Source organism: Sphaerodactylus townsendi, linkage group LG09, assembly GCF_021028975.2.
Source record: "Sphaerodactylus townsendi isolate TG3544 linkage group LG09, MPM_Stown_v2.3, whole genome shotgun sequence".
Taxonomy (NCBI): Eukaryota; Metazoa; Chordata; class Lepidosauria; order Squamata; family Sphaerodactylidae; genus Sphaerodactylus; species Sphaerodactylus townsendi.
This window is the reverse complement of record NC_059433.1, coordinates 74,910,214-74,929,080: the sequence shown is the minus strand read 5'-3', so window position 1 is coordinate 74,929,080 and position 18,867 is coordinate 74,910,214. Positions and strand designations below refer to the sequence as shown.

General features: G+C 51.1%; 1 protein-coding gene across 1 annotated transcript; it reads left to right on the top strand.

Annotated features, from left to right (window-relative positions):
- The first annotated feature begins 10 nt into the window (after positions 1–10).
- On the top strand, positions 11–16,309 carry NDUFB9 (NADH:ubiquinone oxidoreductase subunit B9). Its single transcript, XM_048507308.1, has 4 exons — positions 11–191; positions 12,336–12,530; positions 13,646–13,769; positions 16,039–16,309. The coding sequence occupies exons 1-4, from the start codon at positions 106–108 to the stop codon at positions 16,186–16,188; spliced, it is 555 nt and encodes a 184-aa protein (XP_048363265.1). The 5' UTR covers positions 11–105; the 3' UTR covers positions 16,189–16,309.
- The last annotated feature ends 2,558 nt before the right edge of the window (positions 16,310–18,867 follow it).

Sequence of the window (18,867 nt, the reverse complement as noted above, 5' to 3'; positions counted from 1 at the left end):
AAGCAAGAATCATGGTCGACACCGTGACTTCTTCCCAATCCCGTCATCCCCCGCGCCGAAGGGAGCCCTCCCTCCTCCTGCGGGTGAGGCTGCGGCCTAGCCGAGATGGCGGCGTATTTGACCCACCAGCAGAAAGTGCTGCGGCTGTACAAGAGAGCGCTGCGGCACCTGGAGTCCTGGTGTGTCTTCCGGTGAGGGACAAGCGCGTGGCAGCCCCCGGCGCCTCCCTGCCATCCTATGAGCTCTCAAGAGGGCAGGACGGACGGGGGGGAGGAGTAACCATGGCAACGGGGCTCTTCACTAGCCCCCTCCCATCTCCATTTCCCCCTTATATCAGTTACTACGAAGTAGTCGCAGAGGAGAGGCTTCGCTGGGTCGTGGCATAGTGGTGAAACGTAGGGTTCCTCCTTATGCCGCCATGGAAGCTTGCTGGGTGACCTTGAGCCAGTCGTGCACGTTGAGCCTTGCCTACCTAGCAGGGGCGTTGTGAGGACAAAATGGAACTGTGTAGGCCTCTTGAGGGAGCAAGACAGCACACAAATGAAGCAAATTCAGGTGGACTCTGATCTGGAGAACTGGGTTTGATCCCCCCCCCCCCTCCACATGAGTGACAGGCTCTTATCTGGTGAGCTGGGTTTGTTTTGCTGCTCCTATACATGAAGACCTTGGTCCAGTCACAGTTCTCTCAGCCCTTCCCACCTCACAAGGTGTCTGTTGTGGGGAGAGGAAGAGAAAGGAGCTTGTAAGAAAGGCGGGGGGAGAGTATAAATCCAAACTTTTCTTCTTCTAAGAAATGATCTCTGAGAAGCAGCATAGGGTAGCAGTTAAGAGTTTTGAGACAGTGAATTTGGGAGACCCAGAGTTCGAATCCACACTGTGCTATGGAAACTTGCTGGATGTCCTTTGGCCACTCAGTGTCTCTCAGCCCAGTCTGCTTGAAAGGACAAAATATAGGAAGAAGGGCTGTGAGAAGAAGGGTAGGTTGAAAACATACAGGTTAGAATCAGAATCTTGTGGCACCTTTAAAAGTTAAGCATTTTTATTCAATTGTATGTTTTTGTGCGTCCATGTCTTTGTGCCAAGGGTGGATGCTCAGAGTGACATTTTATGGAGAAGGTAAGAAAAAGCAAAAGACTGGACCTCTGAGATAAAATGTCCTCATAGTGAGGATCTGCTCATTGCATCTGAATAAGTCTGAGAAAATGTATGCTAGGCATGCATTTTTCTCAGCAGAGCCTACCTCGTGGGGTGGATAAGTGACTATAATATGGGAAGGAGGCTCATATGCGCTTCCTTGAATGCCTTCTAGAAAAGACAGGATATTTAAAAAATGTACAGAGTGTCTTGGGGAAAGGACAGCGGCCCTTGAAGAAGGATGGTTTTGCACATATTATGTTGTGTATTTGTCCGAGCCTTTGTGCGCCTGGTGTGATTTTGTCGCCAGGATTGCAATTATGAAAAACTCAGGCATCAGACAGTCCGTGTCAATGCATTTCTTGAATGCATGTAGGATTCTGAGTCCCTCAGTATCTATAGTCTGTGTGTGTTGTGTAACATGTGGCAATGGATTGGGGGTATCTCTGATCACTGCTTTCGCAAATACCTGTAGAGCACTTTGCAGAGAAATGCCTCATTGTTGACAGTTGGTCTTTCTGTTTGCGTGCCTTTTGTAAACAGAGAGGCCGCTTCACGCATCTGGCAAAGTGTGTGCTAACCAACCATGTCTGACGCCACAATAAAGTTGTTAGTTGCCTTGAGAATTGGTTGGTTTTTCAGTGAAAAGGGCTCAACAATACATTTAGCTCAGACGTTTCACAGAAGCAAGTGGTTGGCAAGAAGGCCTGCTTGCCATTGCTCACTGGATTGTAAGAATCTTTGCCTCGGTGCCAACTATATTGACTCTTTAGCATGGTGCACAAGGAGTGCCTTGTGAAGACACGAGTAACACCTTTCCCCAGTTTCTAATGGTAATGTGATCCTGGCCTGTGACTGCGTAGCCTAAATTGCTGTGTTTGTAAATATATGTCCTATTTTATGTGACAAAAATGGTCAGCGTTAATGAGAAATCCTTTTCAAAAGGCCATTAATGCGCAGAGCCGCTTCTTTTATTTGGCAAAGAGCAAGAACCCCACCCCCTTTGATTTATTGGCCATCCAAGCAGTTTTAAGTTTTTCCAGCTATAATTCCACATGCTTAAACCAAAATAATTCCTCAGAGCAGCTCTTTGGGAACCGGGGGCTGAAGAAGCTGCCATGTGGTTTCACAGAGGCCATCTAGTGGGCGTTCAGGAAAATGGCCCGGTTCCAGCAGCTTTTTTGTCATCTGCTCTTGGTGGTGAGAAGTTGCAGGCAATTTATGGCATCCCCTGATGGGTTTTTGAGGAAAGAAACAAACAGAGGTGGTTTGCCATTGCCTGCATCTGGGTAGTGACCCTGGCTGCCTTAGCAGCCTCCTATGCAAGTACTAACAAGGGCTGCCCAACCCTGCTTGGCTTCTGAGATATGATGAGATCAGGCTAGCCCAGGGGTCGGCAACCTTTACCACCCAAACCACCCGTTTTCCACGGCCCCAAAGATCTCTGCACGGAGCCACCTCCGGTTCGGCCCCGCCACTCACCTTTCCTTCCAGCACTGCTCTGGAGGGACACGTCCATGCTACACTCCGACCTCCAGGCCACGCGGAGCCGCAGTATAAGGTTGAAAGAGCCGCATGCGGCTCCAGAGCCGCGGGTTGCAGACCCCTGGGCTAGCGTGGTGCAGTGGTTAAGAGCAGTGGACGTGAATCTGGAGAATCAGGTTTGATTCCCCACTCCTACACGTGTAGTCGACCCACGCGGTCAGCGTAAGAACGAGACGAGACGCGGAGATAACATCTGGTGGAGATCGCCAGCAGCGGGAGACCGGAGGTCCGTGTTCCTAGCGAGTCTCCCGTCTGCCGGTCCCTGGCACCTTTTATTGTTATTCTATCGGGGGCGTGTAGGAGGGAGGACCGGGGGGAGTTCCGGGAGAACGGGAGGCGGGAGGTCGGGAGATCATCATGTGATGCATGATCTCACCTGGCTACGTGCGGAGAGGAGCGTAAGCGTCTGAGCCTAATCATCACCTGGGGGCAAGACCATTGTCCCTGCGCCCGGGGATTGAGCCAGACAGTTCACGTAACCCGTGACTCATAGGGGATGAGGTGGGGGGGAGTGCGGGAATGCGACCAGAAGGCAGTGAGGGTCCGTTGGCGTCCCTAACGTTTCTACCCCTACGGTGCTGCTGGGTCAGCAGTGCATTACTACATCTCCTCCTTTTTTACATTTTAGAAAAGGGGACCGAAATGCTAAAGGGCGATTTCAAAGGGACGCTTTGTCTCCTCCGCCATTGTCTGGTCAAGCTGACCCGAGCTGCTTGTGTAACATTAGAACTTGGTCATGGGGTAAGGAAATTCGCAGGGGCTTCTTACACAACTGCGTTACAGGCAATATTAGACAATAACATTGAACGAAGCAAGATCCGAATAACGAGGCACAACAATTAAACCAATGCAGAGCTGTACAATAGCACTCAACCATCCTCCCGGCAGCCAGCTCCAGAGGGCTGACCACCAATGGGGTAAAACATCATACTTCCAGATTGAGATTACAACTTCTTGCAGCTCGACGCACTTTCCATATGAATCAATTGGGAATTATCAGAAAGATTTAAAACAACACACATAATATTATGTACATTCCTCACAACTCTTGGTGATAGTAAATAACAATAAGTAATCAATAGCGGCATGATTGTGGAATTACGGTCAGCTTTTGACGAAGTTCCTGCTGCTCGGAGGCCAGGGCATCCAGAGCGGTGTGGAGGTAGAAGTTGATGGACTCTCGCAAGGGCGCAGGCCAGCCCGGCCAATAGTCTTTAGCATTGTAAGAAGCGAGTCCGGGGACTCCCACTAGGGAAGTTGCGAGGGAGACCGAACTCCCGGCTTCGGAGAGGGCTGACTGGCCGTCGGCTCCGACAGGAGGGGTCGAAAGGCAGAGCCGAGCTTGGCGGCGGCGGGCGTCCGGGCTCCCGGGGTGGAGCCTGGGGTAGGACGATGGTGAGGCGACTGAGGCAACAAAGAGTTCCGGCAGGGAGTCGAGGCTGAGGAATGTAATTAAACGTCCTCTCCCCGCGAGGTCCAGAACCAGCCCCTGGGGAGCAGGATGTTTCCGAACACGGGGGGGGAATGTCCTCCATGTGTGTGCAGTTCCAATTGGCTAAAGCCGGCGGAATGGGCCTCGGTCCGGTTCTCCGTTTGGCTCACGCGCCGGTGTCTGCAGTGCGCAGGTGTTAGGATTCGGTGGTTAGCCGACAGTCTTGGTGACAAGTGAGAGCGCCAGCCGGAGGGTTTGGACCTTGACGGGTCCCCAGTCGGGCGCTCATACCAGAGTGATCTGATGGATAGAGGCATTCATGAAGGGGCTTTAGCCCCAGACTCCGCTTCACAGGAAGTCTCCGGGTGCTTTGCGAGACGGCTTGAGCAGGCAGGAGCTTAGCAGGCTCCCCGACTCCTAGGTACTGGCCCAGGCAGAAAGATAAGAGACGTTGGCAGCGGCAGCAAACTTCGCTCCCAGATGTTGGTCTGAGTGAAAGCTCGTCAGGGGTGGCCGATCGCATACATCGGCATTTGAGGCAGCAGAGCAGGCAAGGGACGGGTGGCCGCCGAAGTTGGCGGTGATGATCGCAAAGAGAGCGGCACAGAGGTTCTCGGGTGTCTCCGGGGGTGGTCTTGCTGGCGCGAAGCAGCTCTAGGGCTTGGCTGGTGAATTCGCCTTGACGTCTCCCCAGGTCATTATTCGGGTCTTTGGGCGCCATGGCGACGGCGTTCCTGTTGAGAACCCGCTGGGCGGGATCCTTTAGAAGAAGATGTGTTCCATCTCCGGGGATGGGGTTAGTTTCCTCCTGGCGCCATTCCATGGGTTTAAGGCCTGGACATGGCCAGGAATCGGAGTCCCACAGGAGGCCTGTAGGAAGAGTGGACTGAAACACACCCCTTCCCAGGTTACCCGGGGGGGGGGGCCGAGTCCCGCCCGGAGGCTCTCAGTTCTAGAGCCGGATAAGGCGGGAGAATCGTGGCGGGAGATCGAAGAGTTTAGAAGTTTAGGAAATTTAATATAAGAAGTTGAAGGGCTTGTTTTGCAGCCTCGTGAAGGTTGCTTTAATGCAATCCCACCTGGGAGTCGCCTACTCCCTCTTTCTTTAGTTGTTTTGACAGGGAGGGCAGGAGGTAGAAGCGACCCTGGTGAGAATTGGCCTTCAGAGCCGTCATCAAAAGGGTGCGTCAAGGCGAGGGTCCGAGCCTCTCGAGGGAGGGAACAGGCGGGTCCTGGGGGGATTGTGGGTATGCATGCTTAATCAGCAACACAAAGGGGGCTTTGGAAGCACCTTTCTGGGGGGGATGGGTGTATCCGGGGAATGAAGCAATCAGGCAATTAGAGGCGACTTCCTCGCACACACAAAGGAAAAAGAGGGGGGGGTTCTTTTGCAAAGGGAGTTGCACTTACCGTGACCTTGGTGGCTAATGCAGGAAGCTGGATGGTGCTAAAATTTTTGATCCCAGAATTATCTTGGGGAATTGCTGTCCGCCGAGATCCGCTTCCTTAAAGGAGGCGGCTTCGACCGAAGCGCTTAGGAGCCTACTAAGCTGAATTCATACAGCTGCCCTGCTTTGGCAAACAATTCACCCACCCAAATCATGAGTGGATCTGTGTTTTGCAGCAACTCCCTTAAGTTGGGGCCTGTCCTGGCAGTACTGCGGTACCAGGACGGGCCCAGATTTTAATCCAGGGAGGGCTAGTCAGCCAATTGGCCCTCCCGCCTCTACTGGTCGAAAAAACAGAAAGAGAAAAGGAGGGGAGAGGGAAACAGTTTCCTTACGGAGATAGAGAGTGAACTTCTGAAGTCACAGTTGGGATCAATGCCGATCTGTGACGCCTTTACCCCACCCAGACCAAAGTCGTTTTGACCTGACTCATGAGGTCCGCTTCCCCCAGAGATTGACGTGGATGTCTAAGACGATGGGGCGGACTGTCGAGCTGCCAGCTCGAGCTCCTAGGCTGTTGACCGTGAGCGGGCCCGGATGCTCCGTTGGCTCCGCGGTTTGTCTCCCCACCCCAGATATGCTGAGGCAAGCACTCGGTGCGGCCACTGGTCGGGCCACTCGGCTGCTCTGATGTGACGGTAACATCAGCGCCCGGTGTCCACCAGGCCCCTTGAACACCCCACATCCTTCTATGGCGAAGCTCCAGAGTATGGACGGGAGCTCCCGATAGGCGTCTCCACCGCTCATGACGGTGGTGTAGGCCTGCGCCATGTTGGCTGCTGGGGCTTGTAGCCTTTATTGGGTCGGCTTAGCGGGCAGCGCATGGGGCAAAAAAGAATCAACTGAGCTGGCTCCGGCAGGCAATTCCTGTGGGATGTTTGTCCAGACCTGGAGATGGATGGGTCCCCTTGGTGCGTGGAGTCGATTACTCCGGGGACGACATGAACAGTCCCTGTTCAGCGGCAGAGGCCTTTGGCAACAACAGCCCAATAGTCCCGGTAGGGATGGGCCTACGGTCATACTGGGTTGGGGGCGACAAGAACCTGCGTGGGGGAACTTAAAGCGAGATGGGCTGGGTGCATGCGAGCCGCAGATGCCACGAGAGGGGGGTGGTTTTGGCAGGGGCCTTTGGTGTTTGGATCTGCTCTAGTACTCTCCTCCTTGGTCCTGGGCTGGGGAGACAGCCGGCGGGAGTTTCCCGAGCGAGGCAGTCGCTTTCTCCAGTGGAAGCCTTTCTGCAGCAACGTGCGGCACCGGGTTTTAGGGTGGCCTTCTCACTCCTGGGGGAGTGATCCTCCTCCATCGGGGTTGTAAGTGCCAGCCCCCCACCGGGCTGCCTGCCACACTCCCCTCTCCCGGAAGTGTCCGGGTCTGCCGCAGTTAAAGCAGTCATCCTGGGACTGGCCTCCGCCCGGTGGAGAGTGCCTGCGGCGAGGAGGCTGGAAGCTTGGTGGGCGGAGGATCCGATGTCTTGGCAGGCCTTAAGCTATGTCGGCCAGTTCAGTGATTTTTGCCCAGGCCCGCGATTGCCCCCCTCGCGGCACTCCGCGGAGGCGTTCTCTTTTGCGAGGCAGCATGAGGAGCCTTCGCTTTGGGCGCCCTCGCTATCTGCTACTCTGCCTCTTGAGCGCCTTCCTGGAGCCTGTTCACAAAATCGACATAGGGCTCTTGGGGTTTTGCCGGATGGAGGAGAAACTCTGGGGTTGGCTGGTCGGCATTGGGGACTTTGATAAACGCGCTTTATATGGCGCACTCAGAGGCGACCGTAAGGGTGGCCTCAGGCAGTGAACAATCTTGATCGTTGGGGTTGGCGAAAAAGCATCAAAACCGTAAAGCTGAGCTTGTGGCTGTGTAGAGCGCCGCCCGAGGCTGCTCCTTTGCTGATGCATTGCTGGCGGGAACTTCGCTTCCCAGATCACAAATTGTGCTGGGCTCAGGAGCATGCGAAAGTGTGGTTTTCCAATCGTCCGGGAATCCATTATGTGATTCCTCGGCGCTGATTAAGCCTCCAGCATAGCCACCTCTCCGCGTAGGGGCTAGTGATTCCTATCGTCTCGCATCGCTTTGGCGGAGCTCCAGTGAGGAGGATGTTATAGTTCAAAGGGCGGTAATTTCGACAACTCGCCGGACGACGCAACCCACCCCCTCAGTATCTGTGAAGTGGACGGGCACAATGCAAGAATCACCGGCATCGTCTTCCGTCAGGGTTTCTTTCTTCTGCAGATCGTGGCTAATATGTTCTCTGCGAGTTTTGAAACCAGCGCCATTACGTGCGATGGTAGCGGAGGTGCAGTGGCTTCGGAGAAAATGAAGGCGGAGCAGGGGGAGAGGCTGGCTGAGCCGCGGGAGAGTTTGAAAATGGAGTGAAGGAGGAAAGGGGGGCAGAAGGAGGACAGGCGTCCAATTTAGTGGATAGAGAAAATTCCGGGGTTGAAATCGAAGGTGAAACATCGAAAAGGAGGGCGACCTACAGCAAGGGAGCCATAGGTCTGGCAGGCTTGATGGCGACAAAACATTGTCTCCACCGTCAGTAGCCTTAGCGACATCGGCGCGCCACGGTGTGAGCTCCAGCTTGAAGAAGTGCGCCCGATGTTTCTCCTGGCAATCCTTAAGATTCAATGTCCCCCCCCTCTAAGCACGCCATGGACACTGAGCTTCAATCTCCTCAACCAATTTGCGCGGCTCCCTTCTCTTTACGGGGACCTCCTGCCGCGATTTCTCGCTAACGCTTTCGAGATTCCGGTCAACGTGCTTGTCATAAGCCCTGCTTTTTTTTGCGAAGCTCCCATACTCACCGGTGTTCCGTCGGACGAGGGAGGGTCCGAGAAGGCGGGTCTCTGGGGGCGCCGATCGAGAGGACAGGCGATACCGAAACGGGTGGTCCCTGGATGCGCCCGATCCAGCGGACTTCGGGTACGCGGCCCTTCCCCAGTCGACGGTGAGCAGGGTGGAGGTTCGAGGATTCCCGGGTTTCGGCACCAGCTTAGTAGGTGCGACCCAAGCGGTCAGCTTAAAGAAACGTAGTGACGAGACGCTGGAGATAACATCTGGTGGAGATCGCCAGCAGCTGGAGACCCGAGGAGGTCCGGTATCTCCTAGCGAAGTCTCTGCCTGCCGTCCCCTGGCACCTTTTATTGGCTATTCTATCCAGGGCGTGTAGGAGGGAGGACCCGGGGAGTTCCGGAGAAGCGAGGAGGGCGGAGGTCGGGAGATCATCATGTGATGCATGATCTCACCTGCCACGCGGCGGAGAGTATTTCAGCCGCCTGGAGCCCCAATCATCACCTGAGGGCAAGACCATTGTCCTGGCGCTCGTGATTGGAAGAGCTGCATTGCTCACGGCACCCGTGACTCATGGGGGATGAGGAGTGGGGGTGCGGTGCGACCAGAAGGCCGTAGGTCCGTTGGCGTCCCAACGTTCTACTACGGTGCTGCTGGGTCAGCAGTGCATTACTACATACACGCGTGCGGCAGACTCTAATCCGGTGAACTGGATTTGTTTCCCCACTCCTGCTGGGTGACCTTGGGCGAGTCCCAGTTCTCTCAGAAGTTTCTCAGCCCCACCTACCTCACAAAGTGAGTGTTGTGGGGAGAAGAAGGGAAAGGAGTTTTAAGCTGCTTTGAGATTCCTTTCAGTTGAGAAAAGCAGGATACAAATCCAGACTCCTCCTCCTCTCCATCTGAGTGCCATGAAAAAAAAGCTGCTCTGACATCAGATTGTTTTGTGGTTATCCCAGGGCACTGGATCTAGAGCACAGGTGTCAAACTCGCAGCCCTCCAGATGTTATGGATTACAGTGCCCATCATCATGCAGGCAGGGGATGATGGGAACTGTAGTCCATAACATCTGGAGGGCCGCGAGTTTGACACCTATGATCCAGAGGGTAGTCTTGTTAGCTAGAACTTGCAAAAGAGATGGAGGTGCCATGTGCTGGCTCGACAAATGTGCAGCGGAGGCTCCTGTCCTGCTACGTTGGAGGCAGCAAGGTCACTTTCATGGCTTGGAGTCCAGAAGTGGGTGGTTCACAGTCCAGCTGACGGTGCTCTTCCAGACAGGAGGGAGAAAGCCAGGCTTGGTTTGTTTGATAGCCGCTTTGCTTGCTACAGGAAGGCAGCAGAGAGGATGCATGAACAGGCTGCTTTCCCTATATGTGCTGAGATACACAACCTGCTTTTCCCGTTGGGAGCGTGGATCTTATATGACACCATTAGTAACAGGAAGTTCAGATCACTTTCCTTTGAGTGCCTTTTAAATAATAGGTGTCTATGGCAGGAGACTGCGGTGTGCTTGCAGGTGCATCTTCAGCTTGCTCTGTGGAGGAATGAATAAATTAGTCCTCAGAAGCTTTTAAGATCTTGCATTGTTATTAAACACCTGAGGGAGATGTATTCAAATGTAACTGTTCTGTTCCCCAGGTAAACTATATTAGCTGCCCTGTACTCGGCCAGAACAGAGTGGAAGACTCACAGACAAAGGTGTAACAGTAAAAAAAAAAAAAGAGGTTTAATTGCATAGAAGAATTAAGACCCTAACTCCTCCCAGGGTCTGACTAATACAAAGCACTTGCTTGATTGGAACAGCTTGAAGCTTGAGACCTTGGTTCTTCCTTGGCTGCTTCCAAGAAAGCCCACTTTGTCTGGGCTTCCTCTTAGTTCCTTTGGTGTCCTCTATCTGGACCCCGCTTTCTGTAGCACCTTAAACGTAACACCTTAAACACCTTATAGTAAGAGATATTACAGCCTTCCAGCTCTGCTGGCACCTGAACTAACTGAACAGGAGGACTACTTCCTGGGCAATAAAGGAGCCTTAAGACTGTTTCTCTCTAGAGCAGGGGTAGGAACTCTGCTTCCAGATGTTCTAGAACTCACAGTGCCTTATCAGCCTCACCAGCATGGCCAATTGGCCATGCTGGTAGGGGCTGATGGGAAATGTAGTTCCTGAACATCTGGAGAGCCGCAGGTTCCCTACCCCTGCTCTAGAGGGTTTCTTAAAGGGACAGGGTATAACAAAGGTTCCCTCCCATAGAAAACTATAAAAGAGGAATTAAGCCCATTCTAAGGGGATAACTGAGGCTTAAATAACGAAAATAGTGAGGGTATCTCTGGGGGTAATGACAGTAACACTCTAATCACCTGTCCCTGGTTAAAGGATCCAGGCACCTTGTGAGCCTCCAGGCTATCTGACCCACTTCAGTGCCTATTGACGGTTCACTCCAACCTGGTTTTCCAAGACGTCTGCGGACTACAAATCCCATCAGCCCCTGCCAGCATGGCCAATTGTAGTCCATGAACATCTGGAGAGCCGCAGGTTGCAGACCACTGCCCTATTGCTTATGAATGTTCCCCCTTCTTCCCTTTCTGGAAGTAACCCTGGTTTATGTTATGCTTAATGCTAACTATGGTTAAGATTCACTTTGAAATGGAGGGGATTTGCATAAATGAGAAGGGAAGAGAAATACACGAGACCTCCCAAGTCTCCTTATCTTATGATCTGGATATTCAGTCACTTCGGAGAGCTTTTACACTTGCTAGATATGATGCCCTTCCATCTGCAATGTTAGATAGTAGATATAAGAAAACACCATACACTAATAGGCTCTGTATGTGAGATGGTGGAAATAGAGACCCTGTCACATATTTTTCTATGCTGTCCCTTTCATAAGGTGATGAAGGCAAAGATGGTTAGCTTTCTCCCAATAGCAACTTTATCCGGTTCAGAGGAAAGCTGTATGAAAAGGCTTCTACAAGATGACAATCCTAACGTCACAAGAGTAGTGGCGAAGTTCAGTGCCCATATTGTTAAACTATGTAGATAGTTTGCATAACCCTTAGGGGATGGGGTGGTCTAGAAATCTGAAAAATAAATAAAATAAAATAAATAAAATATAAACAGGGTAATTTAAACACAAATTAGCGATAGGCTATTTGGATTATCAACTTTGCATCTTGGTTTTATACACCACTTGTTCTGTCAGATTTGAGATATTATTTTATCTCATTGATTTAACATTCTGCATTTGTAAAATTTTCCCAGTTTAAATAACGTTCCTAAATTTTATTTGGAAATTGTGTATTGTGGTTTTATACTCTGTTTAGTAATTTCTGATCTTCAGCTGCAATAAAGCTGATTGACTGTGCACCCCAGGAACTCTCAATGTCCTGCAGCTCTCCAGATATTCATGGACTACAAATCCCATCAGCCCCTGCCAGCACAACCAATTTGCCATGCTGGCAGGGGCTGATAGGAATTGTAGTCCATGAACATCTAGAGAGCTGCAGGTTGCAGATCCCTGTCCTATAAGAACATAAGAAAGAGCCTTGCTGGATCAGACCAGAATCCATCTAGTCCAGCAGTCTGCTACTCGCAGTGGCCCACCAGATGCCTTTGGGAGCTCACATGCAGGATGTGAAAGCAATGGCCTGCTGCTGCTCCCAAGCACCTGGACTGCTAAGGCATTTACAGTCTCAGATCAGGGAGGATCAAGATTGGTAGCCATAAATCGACTTACCTCCATACATCAGTCCAAGCCCCTTTTAAAGCTATCATTGGTTAGGAGCATAGGCGTGTATCCTATCCCTGCCTTTACTCAGCAGAGTTGGAACCCTTCCTTGGATTGAAGAGCCATATTCACTCAAAGAAGGCTTCAAAATTTGCTGAGCAGATTAGTAGGATACAGACCGTTATATCAAAATCTGGTCTGTGGCTGAAAACCATGATACCGCACATTCGTGAGGATTTGACTCACTGAATAACTGCTTTGCCTCTGGCTTCCTAGAGACAAGTATCGCTTTTTTGCCTGCATAATGAGAGCCCGCTTTGATGAGCACAAAAATGAAAAGGACATGGTGAAAGCAACCAAGCTGCTCATGGCAGCGGAACAAGAATTCTGGCAGAACCAACATCCTCAGCCGTACATCTTTCCCGATGCTCCAGAAGGCACATCTTACGAGAGATACGAGTGCTACAAGGTCAGTCGGTAACAAGGCGCCTCCCGAGCCAGAACTGACAGCATGCTTAAGTCTAAGATGGCCGAGCACAGTTTGAATTGTGGTTTGCTTTAAAATGTAAAAACTCCCAACAGCTAGAAGGGAGGAAAGTATCGCTAGATGTTTTTCAAGGAGACGAGATATAGTGAGGAAGAGGACTGGAAGTGCCCCATGGAATGAGCAGTCTTGGGGCTTAAAAAGTAGATAGTTGGCATGAATTATTATCTTAGAATGAAAAATGAGGAGAGAGAAAAGCGGACCGAACTTCAAAAGCACACAGGAATTACTTGCCTCTATCAGACTCTTAAATAAACAAAAATTTTAAATCTAGATGGAGAAAAAGCTTGTGCCTTTTGCTGGGGCTGTTCTCGGCGGTCTACAGACTGACCGAAAGGTTATAGCAGTTTGCAAGGAGATGAACAGCAGTCTGCAGTCATGTTCCTGCCACTGTAGCTCCTGAATTTCCAGCCTTTAATCAGCTTTAAAAGACATGTAACTGCAGTTCGCGTCTAAAATCGCTAGGTGGCCTAAGTCACAGCTGACTTATGGCGACCCCTCGTGGCGTTTTAAGGCAAGTGTGAGCAGAGGTGGTTTGCCATTGTACTGTCGAAGGCTTTCACAGCCGGAATCACTGAGGTGCTGTGTGGTTTCCGGGCTGTATGGCCGTGTTCTAGCAGCATTCTCTCCTGACGTTTCGCCTGCATCTGTGGCTGGCATCTTCAGAGGACCATACAGCCCGGAAACCACATCACCTCAGGCGAGCCCTTTGGGGATAGGGCGGTATATTAAATTAAATAAATAAATAATAATAATAATAATAATAATTACTTGCCTCTGTGTAGCAGCATTGGACTTCCTGCGTGGTCTTCCATCCAAGTACTAACCAGGGCTGTCCCTGCTTGGCTTCTAAGATCTGATGAGCCATCCAGGTCAGCAGATTGCTAAACCAGTGTTAAATGAGTCTTCTCAAAAAGAAGAAACGGAAGTCCTGTTAGATCTGAGCTTAGATCATGCCCTCAAGAGGACACGAGCGATCGTATTTGTCAAGACTGGGTTGCTGCAGTGCTTAAATTCTTGCCTGGTTTACAATCCGACGAAAATTTGAATGGGTCCCTAGAATTCACTGGCATCCTTCTGAGAAGGCGAGTGTACCCAGATTTCATTTACAAGAGAGAGAGCAATGGGGAAGCTTTGCCGCTGCATTGGAAAGCTGGGAGAAAGAGGTACGTGCAGCTGCTTGCCTAGTAAAGGAAAGCATGCGTGTGGATTCAAGCATGTTATTTGGGAGAGTTCTTGGATGGAGAACTTCTAAAGGAAGTAAGAAATAAACATTGCTGTGTTCTTAAGCTGCATTTGGTTAGGCTCCCCGGTTTTGGTTTTCTAGCTTAATTGGGCAACAGATAAACCTCGGCTTCGTGTATAAGCTGACCTCGCATGCTTCAAGGCACCTAATTTTACTACCAAACCTGGGAAAACGTATTATTGACTCAAGCAGATGTTTGAAGATGGGAAGCCAGGAGGTAGAGGAGCTCCTTATTTGGGCAGTGATTCCCCCTGATGTCATTGCCCAAATAAGGAGCTCCCTCCACCTCCTGGCTGGGTTTGAGGAAGCCCAGCCAGGGTTCCCCTTCACCCTTCCAGGAATGCAGCAACAAGCGGCTTGCAGGGAGGCCCAGGCAACCAGGAGGTGGGAGGGCTTCCCATGTTGGGCAAATGACATCTGTGAGCCACTGCCCAAACAAGGAGCTCCCTCTGCCTGGTGGCCTGAGGGTTGAAGCCCCAGCCAGGGTTCCCTTCACCCTTCCAGGAATGCAGCAAACAAGCCGCTTGCAGGGGAGAGCTATCCCGCCACGCCCCAGCCTCAGCAGAGGCCTGAAGAGCCGCTGGTAGCTCGTGACTTCGCGGTATAAGCCGAGGGGGCATTTTTCAGCCTTAAAACAGGGCTGAAAAACTCAGCTTATACACGAGTATATACGGTATTTCCATGGCCTTGAGGCTTGGATATTTTATTGGTTTCATTGAAAGTTTAGATTCTCAAAATCTAGAAGTAACTATAAAATTCCATTTCCCCTCAACCTAGTTAGCTGGCTAAACTGCCAGTCAGAAAAGCGAACCCTGATATGCATTGACAGGTTTGCTGCAGGAGGTTCCCTAGAATCATAGAGTTGGAAGAGACCCCGAGGCCATCAAGTCCAACCCTCTGCAATGCAGGAACATTTCCTGCTGGCTTCCTTTTCACCCACAGTTCTGCCTCAGGCCTGGGTTTAAGAGGCTGGAAGCATGTCCAACTGATACAGGGTAGAGCGCTGGTTCTTCACTGTAGCTGGTCAGTGGCGCTGCCAAATCTGTAGCTTCCTGGTGCAGATTGCAAACTTCTGTGATTTGTAACCTAGCCCTTTTGCCTTCTTGGTTAACTATTAAGCGCCAATTAAGGGGACGTTTCTTGCCCCTTCCTGCTAATCCTTATGATGCTGCTGCGTCTCAGGGACTAAAGGGAAGCTGTGTTTCCCAGGCCGTCTGTTGCCTGGAACATAGATGTAAGTGATATTCCAGATACCAGGGAGGACACACCTTTATCCCTGCTGCAGCAGCAGCAGCCAAGGAAAATTGTGGGGCCTTTGGGAGAATTTCAGGGAGATTCTGATCCCACAGCAGCCGCCAGGATCTCGACCTTCAGAGGGTAGATTTGGCTGAACTGATTTCTGCATGTCAGAAAATATCTCTGCTAACTGGACCCAATTCTGAATGAAGAAGAAGAGTTTGGATTTATATCTCCCCTTTCCCTCCTGTAAGGAGACTGAAAGGGGATTACTATCTGCCTTCTCTTCCCCCCGCCTACAACAAACACCCTGTGAGGTGGGTGGGGCTGAGAGAGCTCCAAAGAACTGTGACTCGCCCAAGGTCACCCAGCTGGTGTGTGTATTGGAGTGCACAAGCTAATCTGGTTCACCAGATAAGCCTCCACAGCTCAAGTGGCAGAGCGGAGAATCACACCTGCTCTTAACCACTACACCACGCTGGCTCTTAACCCCCTAATCTGGACATTTGGGTCGCACAAGCAGTAACTGTCAGCTAGAAGGTCTACTTAATGGCTGTGTAACAGTCACCACACGACTGGAGTGTTGTTTGCTTTACTGGTTCTGCCCTCCCACCCCTGCCAGTTTCCCTGCAGTCTTGGTAATAGGGCTTGGACAGATTTATGGAGGAGAAGTCGATTTATGGCTACCAATCTTGATCCTCTTTGATCTGAGATTGCAAATGCCTTAACAGACCAGGTGATCGGGAGCAACAGCCGCAGAAGGCCATTGCGTTCACATCCTACATGTGAGCTCCCAAAGGCACCTGGTGGGCCACTGCGAGTAGCAGAGAGCTGGACTAGATGGACTTTGGCCTGATCCAGCTGGCTTGTTCTTATGTTCTTATGTTCTTAGGGGAAGAACCCATATTGGGCAGTTCTGTGATTTTAACCGGGGTGCTTCGCTCTTGTTTTAGGTCCAGCAGCTTAAGGAAGAAACCTTCCAGGGTGGCTCCTCTGGATCAAAACTCCGCCTCCAGCTTCCTCGAAACAAAGCCAGGGCACCTACCCCCCTCTGTGGTGGAGTTTCTCGTGAAAACTCGCGCCTCGTGAAGCGCCCCATGTAGAAAGCAGCGCGCTCTACACAGAAACAGTTTTCATCAAGGTTATGACCTTTGAGCAAGAGAGAATGTTAGCATGCAGAACTACGGTAAACGTCAACAATAAAGCGAAATCGGTTGTGTGGAAGCAGAGTCTGAGAAAGCGATTGTGTCACCGTCTGTGTGTCAGCACTCTGGGTGGGCAAAAGTTATAAGCGGAGTGGGAGCCAGCCAGGGGCGTCCCACTAATAGAGCCACGGGGTATCCTGCCACGGTGCCCCGCCCTCCCAGCAGGTGGCCTTTTGCTGTTCCCAGGACCTACGGGCACCGTGATGCCGGCTGGCCCAAGAGCCGGCTCTTGTAAATATGGTGCAGGGGGAGGGCAGCTGTGCGGGGAGGCGGTCATGCCCCGGGGTGCCGTTTAAGCCCAGTACACCACTGGAGCCAGCAGTTTGCGGCCAAGAGATCCTGCCAGGTGATCGGCTGCTTTTTGCTTGCGTACAGAGAGGAGGGGGCATTCGGTTATACAACCTCCCCCCTTTGCCCGGCGAATGGTAGAGACAACGCCGCGGTGTTTCCTGCCATTCTTCAGTCAGAACTGCAGATGAGAAGGGCTCCTGAAAATTAGTAATGCGTGAGGATTTACCACACCGCGAAACATCATGGATACCACATTGCGATAACGCATATTGTACCAGCTAATACAGCTAATGGTAGCATGAACTATTTATTTAATTGCTTCTTGAGTATGTTTACATAGCATAATTGCAGTTTCTCCACAAATTATACTTCTGCTAAATGTAGCGTGAGCGAAGCACTAAGCCCATTCAAGCGGCTGCTGTTTGAAACGACTGAAACATCTTTGGGGTTCTTCATCAACATACACCTGGTTGGCCACAGTGTGAAGCGACTGCTGGACTCGGTGGCGTATCCAGCGTGGGGTTGCCTATGTTCTTATAAGTTGTAGCTCCCTGGCAACCACTATAATGTCTCCTCGGGGGAAAATGTGTGACAAGGCAGGTTTTCCATAATCTAATTTTCTCTTGCAACAGGGCAGCGCTCTGTCAGTAGATATTTCACTCACAGCATGCTGTATGTTTGATCCAGCATTAAAACTGGATCAACATGCGGCGGCATTAAAACTGGTCCAACATGGCTTGACGTTTGCTCACAGAGCCTTTCGAGCATATTCAACCTGTGTTGTGCCACCTGCATTGGCTCCCCGTTGAATCTCAATCATCTTCAAGGTGTGGGTGTTGACCTTTTAAGGCCTTGGCGCTATGCCTGGGACCCTTGTACCTTAGGGACTGCATTACCCCATATGTTCTAACTCCTGGCCCTCTGCCAGCAGAGGCCAATTTACTGGAGGTCCCCTGCCCTCAATGATGCGGGTTGGCCTCCACTCGAAGCTAGGGCTCTTCATGGCCTGGTGGAACACTCTCCCTCCAGTTGTCCGGCCCTGGCGGTCCAGGGATTTCCTGCAGGGCCTGTAAGACTGAGTTGTTCCACTGAGGGCCCCTTGGAGACTTTCAAGCCACTGAGGATGCTCCCTGCTCCTCCTCTCTCTTCTTTACCCCTTAAGGGCCCTACCACCACCAGGACCCATTATTTCACATTAGGAGGGTTTTGCAGAAGCGGCTTATATGCATGTTCCTAAAGATACTACTGTTTTAATTATATGCATGTTTTTAGCTGATGTTTTATTTGTATACCGCCCTGAGCCCTTCGGGGATAGGGCGGTATACTAAATTTAAATAATAATAATAATAATAATAATAATAATAATAATAATAATAATAATAATAATAATAATAATAATAATAATATCATCCACTGGTTTCAAACTCACTGCCCTCCAGATGTTATGGACTACAGTGCCCATCATCCCCTGCCAGCATGATGCTGGCAGGGGATGATGGGCACTGTAGTCCATAACATCTGGAGGGCCGCGGGTTTGACACCTATGCCAGTGTATGCTCTCTTGTTCTGAGTACATCCCCAAAATGTTCCTGTAATATAGAAGTGATCCACAACATGGCGCCTGCTGATAGGTTTCCCTGTATCCTGGCACGCCTTTGCTTCTTCCCCAAAGGAAAGAGCTGGTCTTGGCTTTCTTCCCCCTCACTGGAGCAGCAGAACTGAGGAACAACTGACTTCAGAGATGGAGGCTGGGCTTGCCACTTCCCACCGTTTGCTTATTGGCCACAGACTCAAGAACACGGGAGACCTCATCGCATAACTTCCCCTGCCATGTAAGCTTGCTGGGCGCACGGCATCTAATCCCGTGGAGGGGTGCCGGGCAGGTCCTTGTGCTTAGCGGCTCTCTCCATACCCAGGCCGGCTTCAGGCAGTAGACTTGGGTGCCGTCGCCAACCTGGCGCTCCTAGTGATCGGTGGACGGTTCGATCTCTCCCCGTATCTAGGGAAAATGCAGCCTTGGTACTCAGATTTTGCCCTGGGCTCCATTTTTCCTAGATATACCTCTGCCAGTCACACTCACTCAGCGCATCCTATCTCCCAGGGATTGGTTATGAGGAGAACCATATAAGACATTTCATGGCTCCACTGGAAAGAAAGGTGGGGTTGAAATAAAGTAGAATAAAAACCAGCATCAACAACCTTTCAGGTAGATATTTTGAAGGTTGCTCACACTTGCGGTAGGCTAGCAGAAAATGTCCAGGATACTGGTGTGTGTTTGTGGCTCTT